We start from the raw sequence: 15193 nt of genomic DNA on the forward strand, positions 1-15193 counted from the left end.
TTGGACACTGGAAACATAAACTGTACAACAAAGAGCTCACACTCTAAAGCAAAGCAGAGAGAGCATCATTGAAAGGCTTTCCAGGACAAGTAGTTTAAGAGGTGCTTAAAAGAAGACACCAAAGTTATAACACCTGTTGTAGGGTGGTGGAACTCTGCTCTTGACCTAACCTTATTAGTAGCTGTTACAGTCCTGCAGGGAAGTGTCCACTAGTTCCCTTTGATCTAGAGTTGCTCTACGAACAAACAGGCACTGAAATAACTTTAAATCCGCTTTAATTCACACTCTTAATTATGTCTGTGCAAGTCTCTGCATTAGATGCTCTTTATATCAGGTTGTCATGTTGGTTAAACTCAAAACAAAAGCGTCCACACAGAGACTTGCATGGAAATGGCTAATGGTATGAATGAAGCCAGTCCAGTCATTTTGTTTGTGTAGGCCAACTTTGGCTGGCCAGATGCGGCTCACAAATTCCACTCTGGCTATAAGAGAGGTGGGTAGAAGTAGCACTCAGGGAGGAGGGCATTAGGAAACTAGGAGGCATGAATCTTGTTAACTCTTCTCGGTGTAACTTGCCCCAATTCAAGAAGTGACTGCATCCTAGGGGGAAGACCCTAGAAGAAGCTTAACCCTGCTAACGATAGCTATCTAATAAACTGTGCTGTTGCTTTCTATGTCCACTTACAGCACGCGGTGGAAGCAATATGGAAAGTGGTAGCTGATATGCTGCAGCCAGAGCTACCAGCAGAAGCCAGACATGCTGTGCTTCACCTGCTGAAGGCCATCATTCAAGGACAGGTAAAGCCTCCCCCTTCCAAATAGGGCTTGCATGGAGCAAGATGAATAGCACTGGCTGGCTGTCTCCTGCCAGTTACATTCTTCTCGTTCTTTAGCTTAGTCCAGCACAGTGAACAGGAAAAGTTTAGCGTTCAGTTTGATTAATTCTCTTGGCTCTCAGTTTAACCTTTTTTTCTTTTTTAATTTGGGAGGAATTTTGTACTCCTGAAAAGGGGGAGTGATTGCAGTGGCTGAATTCAAGCACAATGCGGCAGGCACTGTATAATCTAGACAGCTGCGTCAAGACCTGCAGCATCCCTGCTCTGGCAGGTATGCCAAGCATCGAGGCAAATTTTGTACATGAGTCTGATCAAGTCAAGGTCATTATGAATCCTCAAGCTATTACAACATCCCACTGAGCAGTGCTGTCTGTAGCATTTCCTTTGCAAGTCCTGGAATTAGTGGTCTGGCTGTTGCTACGTGGGCCACTTTCCGCATCTGGGGTTCTGGGCCTGCTGAATGTTGGAAAAGCTGTCTGGGGTCAGTGGGGACAGCTTGATAAACGTCTGTAAGAGGCTAAGGAGAACTAACTGCCTTCCCAGCAGACCATGGGAAGATTTTCAGTAGACACTCACACAGTTCAAGGGGGAAAAAGTTTGCTTTTAAAGTGTGAAGAACATTCTTATAGTTTCCTAATCATGGTCTGTAATAAGTCTAGTTTTCAGTTGCTATTGTGTCTCACACTATAATTCTTTCTCCTTTCAGGGTGAGAGACTAGGGATCCTCAGAGCACATTTCTTTAAGGTTATCAAGGATTATCCTTCTAACGAAGATCTTCATGAACGGCTTGCAGTGTTCAAGGCTCTCACAGATAATGGAAGATCCATAACTCACCTGGAGGAAGAATTGGGTAGGTGTTGCATACAAATGCTGAGGGTTGCTGTTGTTTTCAGATTCTGACATAGGATTGTCCAAAAGTTGCAATGCCGTTGTTTTAAAATCATGCTGAAAAAAGCTTCATTATGCTGGTTTTACCTTTTAAAAATAAAATTCCATGGCTTTTCTATAGGGCATAAAAATTATGTACTATTCTACATTATTGTGTAAAGTCTTAGGGTACAAATTCTCCCATGCTGATGTGATAAACAGTTTTATAGTAATGACGAACCAGTGGATGTTCTGCATCTGTGAGTTTGGGGAGTTCTCTTAATTTTAAACTGTTGCCTGTTTATTTTTGGAGGGTTTTCTGTTGTTGCCGTCTTGTGGCAAACTTAATACAACCCATCTGACATGGTTTTACATCTGCAATGTGTTTCGTTCCAGGCAAACTTAGCAAATTCATAAAAACGTGAATTCAATGCATGTGGCAGTTTATAGCAAGATAAGGGATATGAGAGCAAGTCAGTTGTAAGCAACAGCTAAGAAGAGTGTGATAGATCAAATAGCAGCCTTGGTCAATCGACCCTCTCTCTTTATTATTGCCTTCTAGGGAGCAGTTTATGTAGCTGGAAATACATCAAAGGATAGATCTCTTTTTCAGCAAGTAGGGCCAGAAGGAAATTTGCAGCACTTTTGGATTGAAACCATGTTGTAACACCACCACTTCCTTCTCCTTTAGCTGAGTTTGTCCTGCAGTGGATGGATGTCGGGTTGTCTTCAGAATTCCTTCTAGTTCTAGTGAACCTGGTCAAGTTCAACAGCTGTTACCTGGAAGATTACGTTGCTGATATGGTCCAGTAAGGTTAAACTATTAACACTTATTGTTTCTAAATTGCTGGGCAGTGTTTGTGGATAAATTCAGTGGTCTAAATTTTCAACAGACCTCCAGGTGTATCTATTTGCACGTGCAAATCTCTGTTTTGTATACATAGACTGACCAGTTGGGTGACAAATGACCCAGCTAGTCTCTGCAAGTGTGCTTTGTGGGGGGAAAGGTGTGGAAAGGGTATCGGTTGAAATAGAATTAGTGTGGCTGTGGTCAGAAAAGTGATTAAAAATGGCACCAAGGTGCTTTTATTTCAGAACGTACGTGGTTGTCAGAGCTGACTTTTCTGGCAAATGTATTCTTTTGCTATTCTTAGCTGTTTTGGCTCTAAAGAGCTATGGGAAAATGATCCTGTTTCTGGATTATGTTCCTGTCAGCAGAATAGTTCAATAGATTTCAGTTGCAGGACCAAATTCTGCCCAGAATTATACCTGTGTAACTGCACTGAAGATGGCGGGGTGCGTGGGTGTATGTGAAGGTAGAACTTGGCTGTCTTCGTCGTCATAGCTCAGTGATGCTTAAACCTGAAAGAACCCATCTCGCTTTCCTAAACCCAGAACTGAAGATGCAGGGGTGACAGTTTAGAAACCTATTTGTGTAAATCAACCAAATTGATATGGAACCAATGAAAAACAAATGTGGAGTCTCTCAATGTCATGTTTCCTCACTTTTCGGAGTAGAACTTTCCTTCACAGGCCAGTTTGTCAAAAGAGCTCAGCTCCCAGCCACTCCCCAAATCTGATTCTACTTGTTGGCACTGAGCACTTTTGAAGATCTGTCCATGAGAACTTCAACAGTATAATGCAATACACCAACTCTTACAATATTCTGATCTATAAACCTGGGTTAAATTACATAGTGCTCAATCCCCAGTTTGTATAGGAGATGAACTTGACCATATTCTATTCACTAGATTTACATACTTGGGACTCTGGTACCCAACCGTATTTAATGAATAGTAATGGTAGTGGGATGTAGCTTAAGTGCAGCTGCAAACTATTCAGAAAAGGGCTGGTGACACTAAGCATATCCCCCAAAGTATTATCAACTGAGCCAGCGTCAGGAAAGCAACAGAGCAAACTTCTGCACTAATCTAATTGTGTTACTTTTGGACAATTTTTTTTGGTCATTGGTTAAATTTGATTAAAATAAACACATTTAACTACGTTTTCCTCCAACAGTATGATCTGCCTATTGTGCGTAAAGACATCCTCATCGGTTGACATAGAGGTCAGTAATTGGAGCCTCTTCTAATATCGATTACATTCTGTAGAACTGTATCCATTACAGATCAGGCTGCTTTTGAGTAGCTAGACCAAAACTCTCTAGGGTTCCTAAGGATTTTCTTCCTTCAGGGAAAGCTGCTATAGCAAAGTGTGGAGCTTACTATATTGTTGGACGTTGGGTGGAGAGAGGCATTATGACTTACGTGTCTGAGCATAGAGGTGGGAACCAGGATATCGTGAGTCGCAGTCCTAACTGGACAAGTCACTTATCCCTCTCTTACTCAAGTTTCACCACCTATAAAATGAGGACAGTACAATATTGTGAGGATTAACTAACTCTGTAAAGCACTTTGGGGTTGAGTAAAGCACTGTACAGTTACTAAGTTATTAATTTAGTCATAAAACCTTGGGACAAAGGAACCAGGTTGATCTTGCTAAGGGATTCCCTTCACTGCTTTAACCATCCTTGTCATGGTTTGGTTTACATCCTGAACTGATGAACACCTGGTGTATCCCTATTGACTTCTGAGGAGTTTTGTGGCCGTAAATCAGGACAGAGTTTAACCTGCTGTATTTCAATGCTAGGTCAAGGGAGAAGTGAGTAACCATTGTGCTTTTCACCCCCACAAAGGTCTCCCTGCAGGTCCTAGATGCTGTGGTTTGCTACAACTGCCTGCCCTCGGAGAGCCTCCCGGTATTTATCATCACCTTGTGCCGCACCATCAACGTTAAGGAGCTTTGTGAGCCATGCTGGAAGGTCAGAATCCTTTCGTTTCCCTTGACATGAGTTCATGTACCATGCACAGTTTTCTCATTAAAGCAATATTGTTCTGGATATTAGTATGTTAAAAATCTAGACTCCAGTTACCTTTTATTATGATTATAATAGTTCTTTGAGAGGAGATCAGAGCATATACCACACTTCTCTAGTTTATTAAATGCCACACTATCCATTATTAAATTGCAAATGTAACCTCTCTTGACTGACAGGACCCTGAAGCTGTATAATGACCTACTAAAACCTTCTCTGAAAATCCTCTACTTGCTTTTTAGCTTATGCGCAATCTCTTGGGAACCCATTTGGGGCACAGTGCTATATACAACATGTGCCGCATCATGGAAGACAGGTATGGAATATCATGCTATTAAATAGTTTTTTTTTTTTTTTTTTAAAAGCTCAGTGTTGCTTTGACTGAAATAAATGACGTACTGATTCTAATGGGAGCAGGAGCAGACCCAAAATTTTATGTGTGGTGTAGTGGTTAGAAATTATGACTGCTTTGTGATTTTGGACAAGTTAATTAACCTTGATAGCTCAGGGATAGGGAGGGATAGCTCAGTGGTTTGAGCATTAGCCTGCTAAACCCAGGGTTGTGAGTTCAATCCTTGAGGGGGCCATTTAGGGTTCTGGGGCAAAATCAGTACTTGGTCCTGCTAGTGAAGGCAGGGGTCTGGACTCAATGACCTTTCAGGGTCCCTTCCAGTTCTAGGTGATAGGTATATCTCCATATATTTATTTTATTTTTATATTTATTTATTTACCTATGTTTCCCCGCTAGTAAAATGAGAACAGTGCCTAAATGGTTAGTCTTCATGGTTTTAAAGTCCTTTAAGATGCTCTGATTAATTAGAAGTAATAAGTATTGTTCATTTCCCTTTGCATGAGTCTTGTACTCTAAAACTAAACCTGCTGCAATAGTGTGATCTAAGAAAATCTTGGCTTACCTTCTGCACCCTGTCTTAGAGCCTACATGAGGGATGCAGCATTACTGAGAGGAACAGTTTTCTTTGTCGGAATGGCTCTGTGGGGTGCACACAGACTGTATTCTCTCAAGAACTCACCTACATCAGTGCTGCCCTCATTTCTCAAGGTAAAGTGGTACTTGGGAGGAACTTTTATCTTGTGATAGTGCCTGGGAGCCTCAGTCGTGGACCAGCACCTCGCTGTGCAAGGGGCTGTGCAAACTCAGAACAACAAGACAGTTTCTGCCCCAAAGAACTTCCAATCTAATTATAAGACCAAAGCCAACAGTTGGATAGAGACAGATGGGGGAACACATGAAACAAGGAGACAATAGCTATTTCAAGCTTAAACTGATGCTTCGTATGGAAATATTTTACAGATCCACGTAGCAATTCTTGAATTTTTCATAGTTCTTTAGAGTTTAAGGTCAGAAGGGACCATTAAAACATCAAGCCTGACTTGATTTAACACAGGCCGTTAATTTCACCCAGTTACCCCATAACGTGGGTTGAACCTAAAGCATTTCAGTCCTCAGCAGAGTGAACTGTTGTGTGCACAGGCAGAGGACTGGACACAGAGGAACCAGAAACAACATTCTAGATGGTTTAGATAGCTTAAAAAAATCCTATCCCTGCTGCAAGTAGATTCCAGTCTACAGCATACAAATGCAGGGAGAGGGGACAAAGTCCGCATCAATGAAAAGTGAAGTGTGACACTTCTTTTTTTTTTTATTTTATTAGTGCCGGGATTTTTTAAATGGAGAGACACCCTGAGGGGAGGATTAAGATTTATGAGCTTGTTGGCAGAAGTGCCTGTTAATGGAAACTGCAGCTATTTGAGAGACGGCCGAAGCATTTGACCGGCTGGGTGTTAGTGCTGGAAGCTGTACTGTGATCACCTCTCTACCAGGGCATTTACTAAACCCTTGGTACGATATTAAATTGGGAGCAGCCTGCCCACCTTTCGTGCCCCCTCTTCTGTACTTTAGGAGATGGCAAGGCTATTTTTGTAATGGATTTTAACCACAACAAAGGGAATGGTGTTAAAGTTCCCTTATTGGCTGGCCACGCTGTATGTTTGATCTGTAGATTATGCTTTAGACCAGAGAGAGAGTCCCTGAAACAATATTAGAAGTTTCCTATAATGGGCTTGGTATGAGTGACCAGATTGAGTTGTCTCATTACAAAATCCTACTGTCTCTTCAGCATTTGGGGACCTTTCAGCCAAACCACGAGAGTTACCATGTTCTAAACTGAACTACGTACTCCAGTGAGGGGTGTATGTCGTGTCATGTGCAGCTGGTAGCACTGTCTCCAACCCCCTGTTCATGTGGAACCAGGGATGCATTTTAACATCTGACTTGCACGTGTTGGGAATACATTATTGTGCTTATAAAATGGCCATCTTTGATTGGCTTTTGCAGCTGTAGCCTCAGACTTTGAGCTTGTCTATCCTTGAAACACTACAGTGGCCATGCTGTAGTTGTGTCACTGCAGCATTTCAGTGTAGACACTTACTACAGCAACGGAAGGGTTTCTGTTCCCATTGTTAAACCACCTCCCTAAGAGGCAGTAGGTAGGTTGATGGAAGGATTGAGCCCTTCAGCTAAACTTCTTAATATGTAGGATGTTGATCGACTTCAGTTTAAGAAGGTTACAGATCATTAACTGACCTGAGGAACTTGTGTTCCAGGCCATGACTTGTCCCAATGCAGTTGTATCGTATGAAATAGTCCTGTCCATAACCAGATTAATCAAGAAGTATGGGAAGGAGCTGCAGGCTGTCACTTGGGATATTCTTCTGGATATCGTTGAGCGATTACTCCAGCAGCTACAGGTAGGTATTGAGCCAAATCTTGATAGACGTTATAAAAACATCTTGTAGGAAGTATTTTGGTTTATACAATGTTCTTATTTTTTAATACCGAAAAGCATTCTACGGCTTCTGCTGTTGATGGGGGGTAGCATGTACCCTGCCACAGCCTATAGACTTGATGTCTGACCCTGGGGCTCTCCTGTCAGTGGAGCTGTGCTTGTCATGGAGGTGGAGAGGTATTTGGTGTTGGAAGGGAAGAGGATTGAGTGTGGGTCTGGCCTAACTTCTGACTCTGGTACTTCTCAGCCAACACTCTTATTTCAATTGTGACATGCTTTGTAATTAAAAAGAAACCATTTAGAGCGGCCTTGTCTGTGTTTCAGAGTATAGAGAACCAGGATTTGAAGTCCATTGTACATGCTCTGTTGACTACTGTAGAAGAACTCTATGACCAGAACGAATTCCATGGGTCTGAGGAGAGATACTTTGAGCTGGTGGAGAGATGTGCTGATCAGAGACCTGTAAGACCTTCTCTCCCATCTCAAGTCAATGTGGCCTACTGTGGGTTTCCCCCCCCCCCCTTTTAAACCTCCTAGAAATGTTTCTCTGTACTATAGTAATGTCTAGAGGTCCCACCCAAAATCTGGGGTCCATTTTGGGAGGCATTGCATGAATGCATAGTAAGGAACAGTCCCTGTCCCAAATTGCACAAGACACACACAGGAAACATTCAATATTCCTATTTTACTGATGGGGAGCTGAGGTACAGGGATAGTAAATGATTTGCCCAAAGTCACATAGGAAGTCTGGCAGAGCCAGGAATTGAACCCAGAACTTCAGAGTCCCAATCTGAGTGCCTACAAGACCATCCTTCCTCTTATTGCCCTCATCAATATTAGATTTTTATCCCATACAACCAAGGGCGGCGGGAGTTATAAAATAGTGCATGTTATAAAGCTACAGTGAAGACTTCACAGCCCCTTGAGACCTGTTCTTGGAAGGATGGGAAGGGAGATGCATGCACTGTAGGTAAGCACTGGACCATTCTTACATTTTTTTTTTTTTTAAAGGAATCTTCTCTACTAAACTTAATAACGTACAAAGCTCAGTCTATTCACCCTGCCAAGGATGGCTGGATTCATAACCTGAAAGTGTTAATGGAGAGGTTCTTCAGGTAGGAAACTTCAGCTCTAAAAAGAAAAGGTTATTTCAATGTGTGTGCAGTCTGTTTAATGAACTGTCTGTGTTTAAAACAATCTTACTCTCTGGATCTCTTTAATGTTAGTAATGGCCGCTGAAATATGGGGGTGATTCCAGAATGCAGGATTTGCTTTTTGTCCAATCAACAGAACAAAAATGTCCAACTGAGGCTCCTTTATCATCCTTCTTCTTTTAACAAAGTGGAGGGTAGCCATTGGCTGCTTCACCTCTCTAATTAACTATCCTGTGCTCCATTGCATGGTATCTTCCTTGGTATCAGAACTTCAACCCTACCTTCTAAATGTCAGGAATGCTTTTGATTTGACAATATCCTGTAGTGTGGGGTTCTGCAATGGCAGCTCCCTAGAACAGGCTTTCTTATTTTAGAGTGTTCCCCTCATATCTCCAGAGCTTTTGGCTCCTTTTAAAAAATTAAGATAAAGACGACTTCACCCCTGTGTATGTGGTTGTAAAGTTGTGGCACAGAGTCTCTCCCATTCACACATGCTCTCCCTGGTTGACTCTTAAGTTTTGGAGATGGGTCCGGCTGCCCATCTGCTACCACAGGAGCTCTTGTTTTCGTAGACAGCCTCCAGGTTTTTCTTGATGGTGGCACCTTGTCTGCTTGGTGTTGTAACTTCATATGGAGAGAACATTCACTGAAGGTTCACGTGGCCTTTGCTTGTAACGTTTTTAACCCAGAAAAAAGGGAGTTTGTCACAACATGCTCTCTGTCCTCCCCCTAAACTCTTTTGTCCATTTTGGGTTTGTTTTTTCCCTTTTAGGAACGAGTGTCGTAGTGCAGTTCGGATTAAAGTTCTGGATGTCTTGTCTTTTGTCTTGAGCATTAACAGACAGTTTTATGAGGTTTGTACTTTATTGCTATTTAATTGGGGTGTTTGAATTGGAGATCTGGAATGGGTGGTGGAAATGTTTTTCTGATGCTTAATTGTGCGTGTTCGTCAGGCCTAGTTTCTGCAATTCTGAAGAGTCAGTCCAATCGTTCTGAGAATACAGGACACTGTAATTAGGTTTCTCTGCAATGTGACTGGAAGGACCTGCCTATTAAATGTGGTCCACAGTTGCGTTTTTTAAGGCTGTTGTCGATATGGTGTATGTATAATGGGAGTTGATATTAGCAGGTCTATTTTGACAATGTGCTTTTTTAATTTTCACCTTGTGCATCTTGTGGATACCTTCTTTCTCTGTCCTAAGGTTTCCCAAAGAGGTTTTAATTCCATTCATTTTACTAAAATATATATATAGATAGATAGATAGATATTTAGTGTTGGAGATGGGAGATTTAATCTGGTTTGGGTAAAGATAAAGTTTCGTTTGTACCAAGATGAGGCCAAGATATTATCTGACATGAGTGGATTGACTCGACTCAGTGTTTCTGTTTTAATTGAAATCCAAGATGGCAGGCGCTGTGATAGAGCAGAGCCCAGTGAACCCTGCTTGATTTGCTTGTTAACTCAAAGGAATGTCTGCTCAGTGTGTCTGATGCAAGGAAAGTGGGAGAGGCGCTGCTCAGATTCCTCCAAGTTCTATTAAACTTGCTGCTGCCTCTCTGAAAAACAAGGCCTGTGAATCCCATGTGAATGGGTCGGCTGAAGTTGAGCTACAGAGCCTTTGTCAGATTGATAAAGACCTAAGCTGCCGAGTCCAAGTTCAACAATAGTCTAATTGTTTGGAGAGATGACCTAGAAAGAGATTTAAATAGGCTGGAGGAAGAAATCTAGCAGACTAAACAATTAGGTAATGAAGGCTAAAGCTAGTATGACCTCGTGCTTCCTTGATCATGGATATACATTTGTGTTAACTCACTAATCAGAGTGAGCGGGGAGACATTTTGCTGAACAGTCTATCCTATTACAGGAGGAACTGATTAACGTGGTAGTGATCTCACAGCTGGCACATATTCCAGAGGATAAAGACCACCAAGTCCGGAAACTGGCTACTCAGCTCTTGGTGGACCTGGCCGAGGGCTGCAACACGCATCACTTTAACAGCTTGCTTGATATCATAGAAAAGGTGAGGCTTCGTTTGCTCGGTAGTGACACTTCCAGTAACTTCGTCTCCATCTCTTCGCCTTCCTTGGTCTCCAGTAAAGCGATTGGCTAACAGTTAATTATCTATATGATCCAAGGGGGTGGTGTAGGACTCCTGGTTTTTGGAGGAAACCAGAGCTCTAATGGAAAGCAAAAAGGTGCTTTGGAACCAGCTCTGCTAATGCACATCCAAGCTCATCTACAATATTAGGAGACTTTCAGTGGGACCATTTATTTTGTGCCTTTCTGACCTGTTGGCATGGAATTAAGTCAGCGTCTCATTGTGCCCGATGTGGGTTTTAAAGGGCATTTCTCCTTTTGTTTTTAAAAGGTGGCTGCACGTTCTCTTTGGGCTCCGGTTGATCTGGAGGAGAGAGACTTTCTATCTCATTCTGCTGCTTTAGAGGATGTGAAGACAGCTGTTCTAGGCCTCCTGGTAATTCTCCAGGTAACACTGTGGAGCGTTTAAAAATCCCTCCCTTAAAACAATGTTCTCTAGGGCTTTGTTTACTGGCCAGTCAATTCCCAATAACAAATTCTTTCTCTTCTGTAACTTCATAGACTAATTCACTTGTCCCACTCTTTAAACTAACAGAATAGGGGATATTTTAGCCATGATTGGGTTAGTTCAATTCTTGACTGGGTACCTTGCATATGATGTATTAAAAATTAAATCTTTATCTACTAATAGCCAGCATGTGATAAATGTAAATGTTTTGGTGATATGTTCCTAGGGTCCAGCTAAAAAGGAGCCAGAACTGGATTCTCAAATCTGAATCTTTTTGAATCCTAACCCCAAAGAAATTCAGATCTCCAGATCCAAACCCACACCTGTAACTTTCTGGATCTAGATTAGATAAAAAATGAGAAGAGTTCTAATGTGACTGAAATTTCTCAGCAGAAATCTCACTAATTCACTTGCTACCTTGGGCAAAAACTCCACAGATCTCTTGTATTGCCAGACACTCACCATTCAAGATGGTGGAAATTTTACAAGAACAACTTAAGTGACTTTAGCCTGTCAGGATCCAAACACCACTTTCTCAGGCCATCTCAAAGCCTGCCCTGCCCTTTTTTTATTGAGGTTACTAGCAGCGTCAGTGGAGTATAGCGTTATACCCCCAAGCAACGTCTTTAGCGGGTCATTCATAAATTAAAGGTCAAATTTGCCACTCAAACAGTTTTCATAGAAATGTCGGTGTCCATAATGCGCACGCGCTGCGCTCTGTTAAAAGCAGGAAGATGGATCTGTTTGGGGATTTTGTGTGTGTGTGATCCCCAGGATTCATCTGTTCGTGTTGGCGTCAGGAACAGCTCACATTGCCTTTCTTTGATGCCGATTGACCAAAGATGGGCTATTCTGTTAACAAGTAAACCTTCAGTGCATCTATTGACTGTTGTTCTGTGCCTCTGTAGACGAAGCTGTACAGCTTGCCTGCCAGCCATGCCACTCGGGTGTATGATATGCTTATTAATCACATCGAGCTCCACTATAAGAACATGTACCGCCTCCCGATTGCTAGCAGCATCCGATTGCAGGTATGGATAGGCTCTCTTCTAACACTATGATAGAAGGAGGGGCTGAGCTAAGGTTTTAGTTGGGTAGAAGATGGGGCGTTGGTAGGAATTTATTACTGCGTACTCTGCAGCATACCTCTGTAGCTGTAGAATAACCAGTGCTGGAGTAAAATGTTCGTTAGCTGTGTAAAAAAATTCCATAGCAGTTGAGCTCAGGGAGTGGAAGCCCCTACAGAATCGGCCCCAATGCAGAGCAAATCTTCTTGCTGGCCAGGAACGACAGCCGATTGAGTGGTGAGAAGCGGGGGGAATATTCCATCAGCAGAGGTTTTGAGTCATTCCAGAATGCAGTGAGAAATCTTCTGTCTTGCAGGCATTTGACTTTCTGCTGATGCTTCGAGCGGACTCCCTCCACCGCCTTGGCCTGACCAACAAGGATGGAGCAGTGAGATTTAGCCCCTACTGCCTCTGTGACTTGGTGTATGTTTCTCATTGCATTGTAGTACCTTTGAAATCTTGACATTCTCACATGTGTATTTAATAGTCTGTCACAGTCTCTATACAACTCTTCTCATCTCCCAAATTCTGATCAGCAGTTATCAGACCACGTTCATCGTTATGGCTGGGGGGCGTGGGGGGTGCAGTTCCCTCTAGTAAATAACTTCGGAACCAGTCCTGCAAATCCTTGGCATGCAGAGCTCTCAGGAGTGTACTGGAGCCTTGCGATTTACGTAGCTACTCTGCAAAAGATTACAAATCCCTTGTTTGCAGTTTCCTGCCAGGAGACTGAGAAATCTGGTTTTACACTAAGATGCGGTACAGTGATCTGTAGAAATGCTGCTACTTCAAGTTGCACAGCCTAGTCTGGTAGTAACTGACTCTTTAACTTAACCCTCTTAACAGCGAGATCTCTGCAAAGGAACTTAGAGAAGCAGCCTTTGTTGTAGATAATAAAGCGATGCATGCTTCTGACTAGTTGGCTTGGTCACTTCCCTGAAATCTGTTGCTTTGCATATGCATTTCTCATCTTGCTTTCGTGTCTGGTTGTGGCTACTGAAACGCTGGCCTGGTTTGTATTTCCATGTCGTAGAGAACCAGAGAAGAGGGTGTCTGAGAAAAAACCTGCTGGGACCCTCTCCCCTCCATCAGGAAGCCCCAGCGTTTCCTCCCAGAATGCCACTCTTCGGATGGGCTACCTGCCCTACTCATTGCTCTTCCGAGTCCTTCTGCAGTGTTTGAAGCAAGTACGTTGATGAACTCCATCTACAGTGGAGTTCTGTGCACACATTTGGAGCTCTAAGTGCTGATAAGAAGGACATCAGAAACATGTCTAAAACTCAAGCGTTTGGAATGTTGATGCTGAAATGTTCCAAAATGTCACCTTTTTATCCCCTTTATGCCCAAAAAAACTCCCATTGAATCTTTTTAAAATGGATATTTCTTGTGGAAGATCATGACACTCGTTACACTAAGAAGCAGGAATAGAGCTTTTAACTCGTCCACTTGTGGTGGCCGATTAAACGGCATATGTAGTGCTGAGCCTAATCTGTTTACTCAAAGAGGGCTTTAAAAATTGTCTGATGGGATGCTTTTTTGAATCTTTTCTCAACAGTGTAATCTTTGAGACTTACCCACCATTTCACAGTGTAGCCAATTCATACACTGTTGTGCTTTATTTTTCTTAAAAGAACATCATCAATTATATTTAAACCTAAAACGTGACCGGCCTGTGTTTTAAAATGATCTAGCAATCAATGTTATCCAGGATGCCCAACACCAGCCGAGGGTATCTAAGTAGCTTCTAGAAATCCAGAACTTTCATCCGAAAATTGTGTGTGTGTGATTCTACAACTCTTCAGCCACCAGGAGGGCCACAAGTAAAACTCTTCCTAATCCAAGCAGACCAACACTGGATTCTGCTTCACAGGAAATAAGGGTGAATTTTTTTTTTCCATTTAACAGAGGCCAAAAGCCAGTAGGAAAAATGTCACCCTGCTTCTCAAGGAGGATTTAAAACTAATAATAACCCCCCCCCAAATTAGAAGTTCAACTTAAGTTGACAAACTGTTGACCATTAGATATTTGACTATGGAAAGGAAATAATGAGGTGCAATAATGTTGGTTCTGGACAGTATCTTTTTCGTTTTTTGGGACCAGGAGTTGTCTTGAATGCTAGAATTACGTTTTTGCTTTGGCGGATGGAGGAAGCATATGTAGAAAAGGCCTGGGTTGGACTCTTTCTGCTTGTTTTCACCATCTATTTGGAGATCAGTCCATTTTATGGCATCAAAATGTCCATGCTACATCTGAGCTAGAGGATGCAGTTGGGTGGAACCCTGGAAGCAACCCATGCATCAAATAAGAGCCGGATCTTTGTTAACTAACAAGGCTGGAGAAACAAGGGATCACAGAAATAAACAACAAATCATTGTTTGACACTTGATGGGCTTTATTTTCAAATTTAACATATAAATCATGCAAAGTTATTTTCTTCCTTACTAAACCCTCTTCCCTTCTTTCCAGGAGACGGACTGGAAGGTGTTGAAACTGGTTCTCAACAAGTTACCGGAGTCTCTCCGCTACAAAGTCCTATTTTTAACCTCCCCTTGCAACCTGGATCAGCTGTGCTCTGCACTCTGCTCCATGGTAATAACCAGTGTGTCCTCCTGGGGTCTGGACACCACCACTTCACTTCTAATAGAAATGTGTTTTCTTTAAGGCTTCCTTATTTTATACCCTATATTTTTGGGATTAATCTGTCCCTCCTCCCCCTCACCAACAACTTGACCCCTTTCCTTTAGCTTAAAACTTTGGGTTAGGGATAATTAAATTCCTTTAGATATTTAACTGTCCATATGTTTCAATTGCTAAAGAATATAGTTGTAAAAGTGTAGCCATAAATTGAGTGAGTTTTGAGGACACTTGAGCCTAAACCTAAACAAACTGACCTGCATGTAAGGCTTTGGGGTTCTAGGTGTATATTATGGTCTCCTGAAAATCCATTCCCCCACACTAAGGGTACGTCCAGACTACCCGCCGGATCGGCGGGTAGCGATTGATCTATCGGGGATCGATATATCGCGTCTAGTCTAGATGC

At 42.3% G+C, this 15193-nt stretch overlaps 1 protein-coding gene across 14 annotated transcripts in view; it reads left to right on the plus strand.

Annotated features, from left to right (window-relative positions):
- The window catches only part of TSC2 (TSC complex subunit 2), a 44311-nt gene that overhangs the window by 3129 nt on the left and 25989 nt on the right, over nt 1-15193 (plus strand). For all 14 annotated transcript variants that reach the window (XR_010591222.1, XM_065560272.1, XM_065560264.1 and 11 more), the window contains 17 exons: nt 688-798; nt 1543-1687; nt 2396-2513; nt 3724-3772; nt 4400-4525; nt 4822-4895; nt 5513-5639; nt 7205-7348; nt 7711-7848; nt 8398-8501; nt 9313-9394; nt 10406-10561; nt 10910-11026; nt 11995-12117; nt 12470-12576; nt 13187-13340; nt 14620-14742. Coding sequence is in view for 13 of the 14 variants with exons in the window: in XM_065560272.1 (XP_065416344.1) it covers nt 688-798; nt 1543-1687; nt 2396-2513; nt 3724-3772; nt 4400-4525; nt 4822-4895; nt 5513-5639; nt 7205-7348; nt 7711-7848; nt 8398-8501; nt 9313-9394; nt 10406-10561; nt 10910-11026; nt 11995-12117; nt 12470-12576; nt 13187-13340; nt 14620-14742 (1998 nt within the window). In the remaining variant the exon portion in view is untranslated. The remainder of the gene's footprint in view (nt 1-687; nt 799-1542; nt 1688-2395; nt 2514-3723; nt 3773-4399; nt 4526-4821; nt 4896-5512; nt 5640-7204; nt 7349-7710; nt 7849-8397; nt 8502-9312; nt 9395-10405; nt 10562-10909; nt 11027-11994; nt 12118-12469; nt 12577-13186; nt 13341-14619; nt 14743-15193) is intronic.

This window comes from Chrysemys picta, chromosome 10 (genome assembly GCF_011386835.1).
Source record: "Chrysemys picta bellii isolate R12L10 chromosome 10, ASM1138683v2, whole genome shotgun sequence".
NCBI lineage: Eukaryota > Metazoa > Chordata > Testudines > Emydidae > Chrysemys > Chrysemys picta.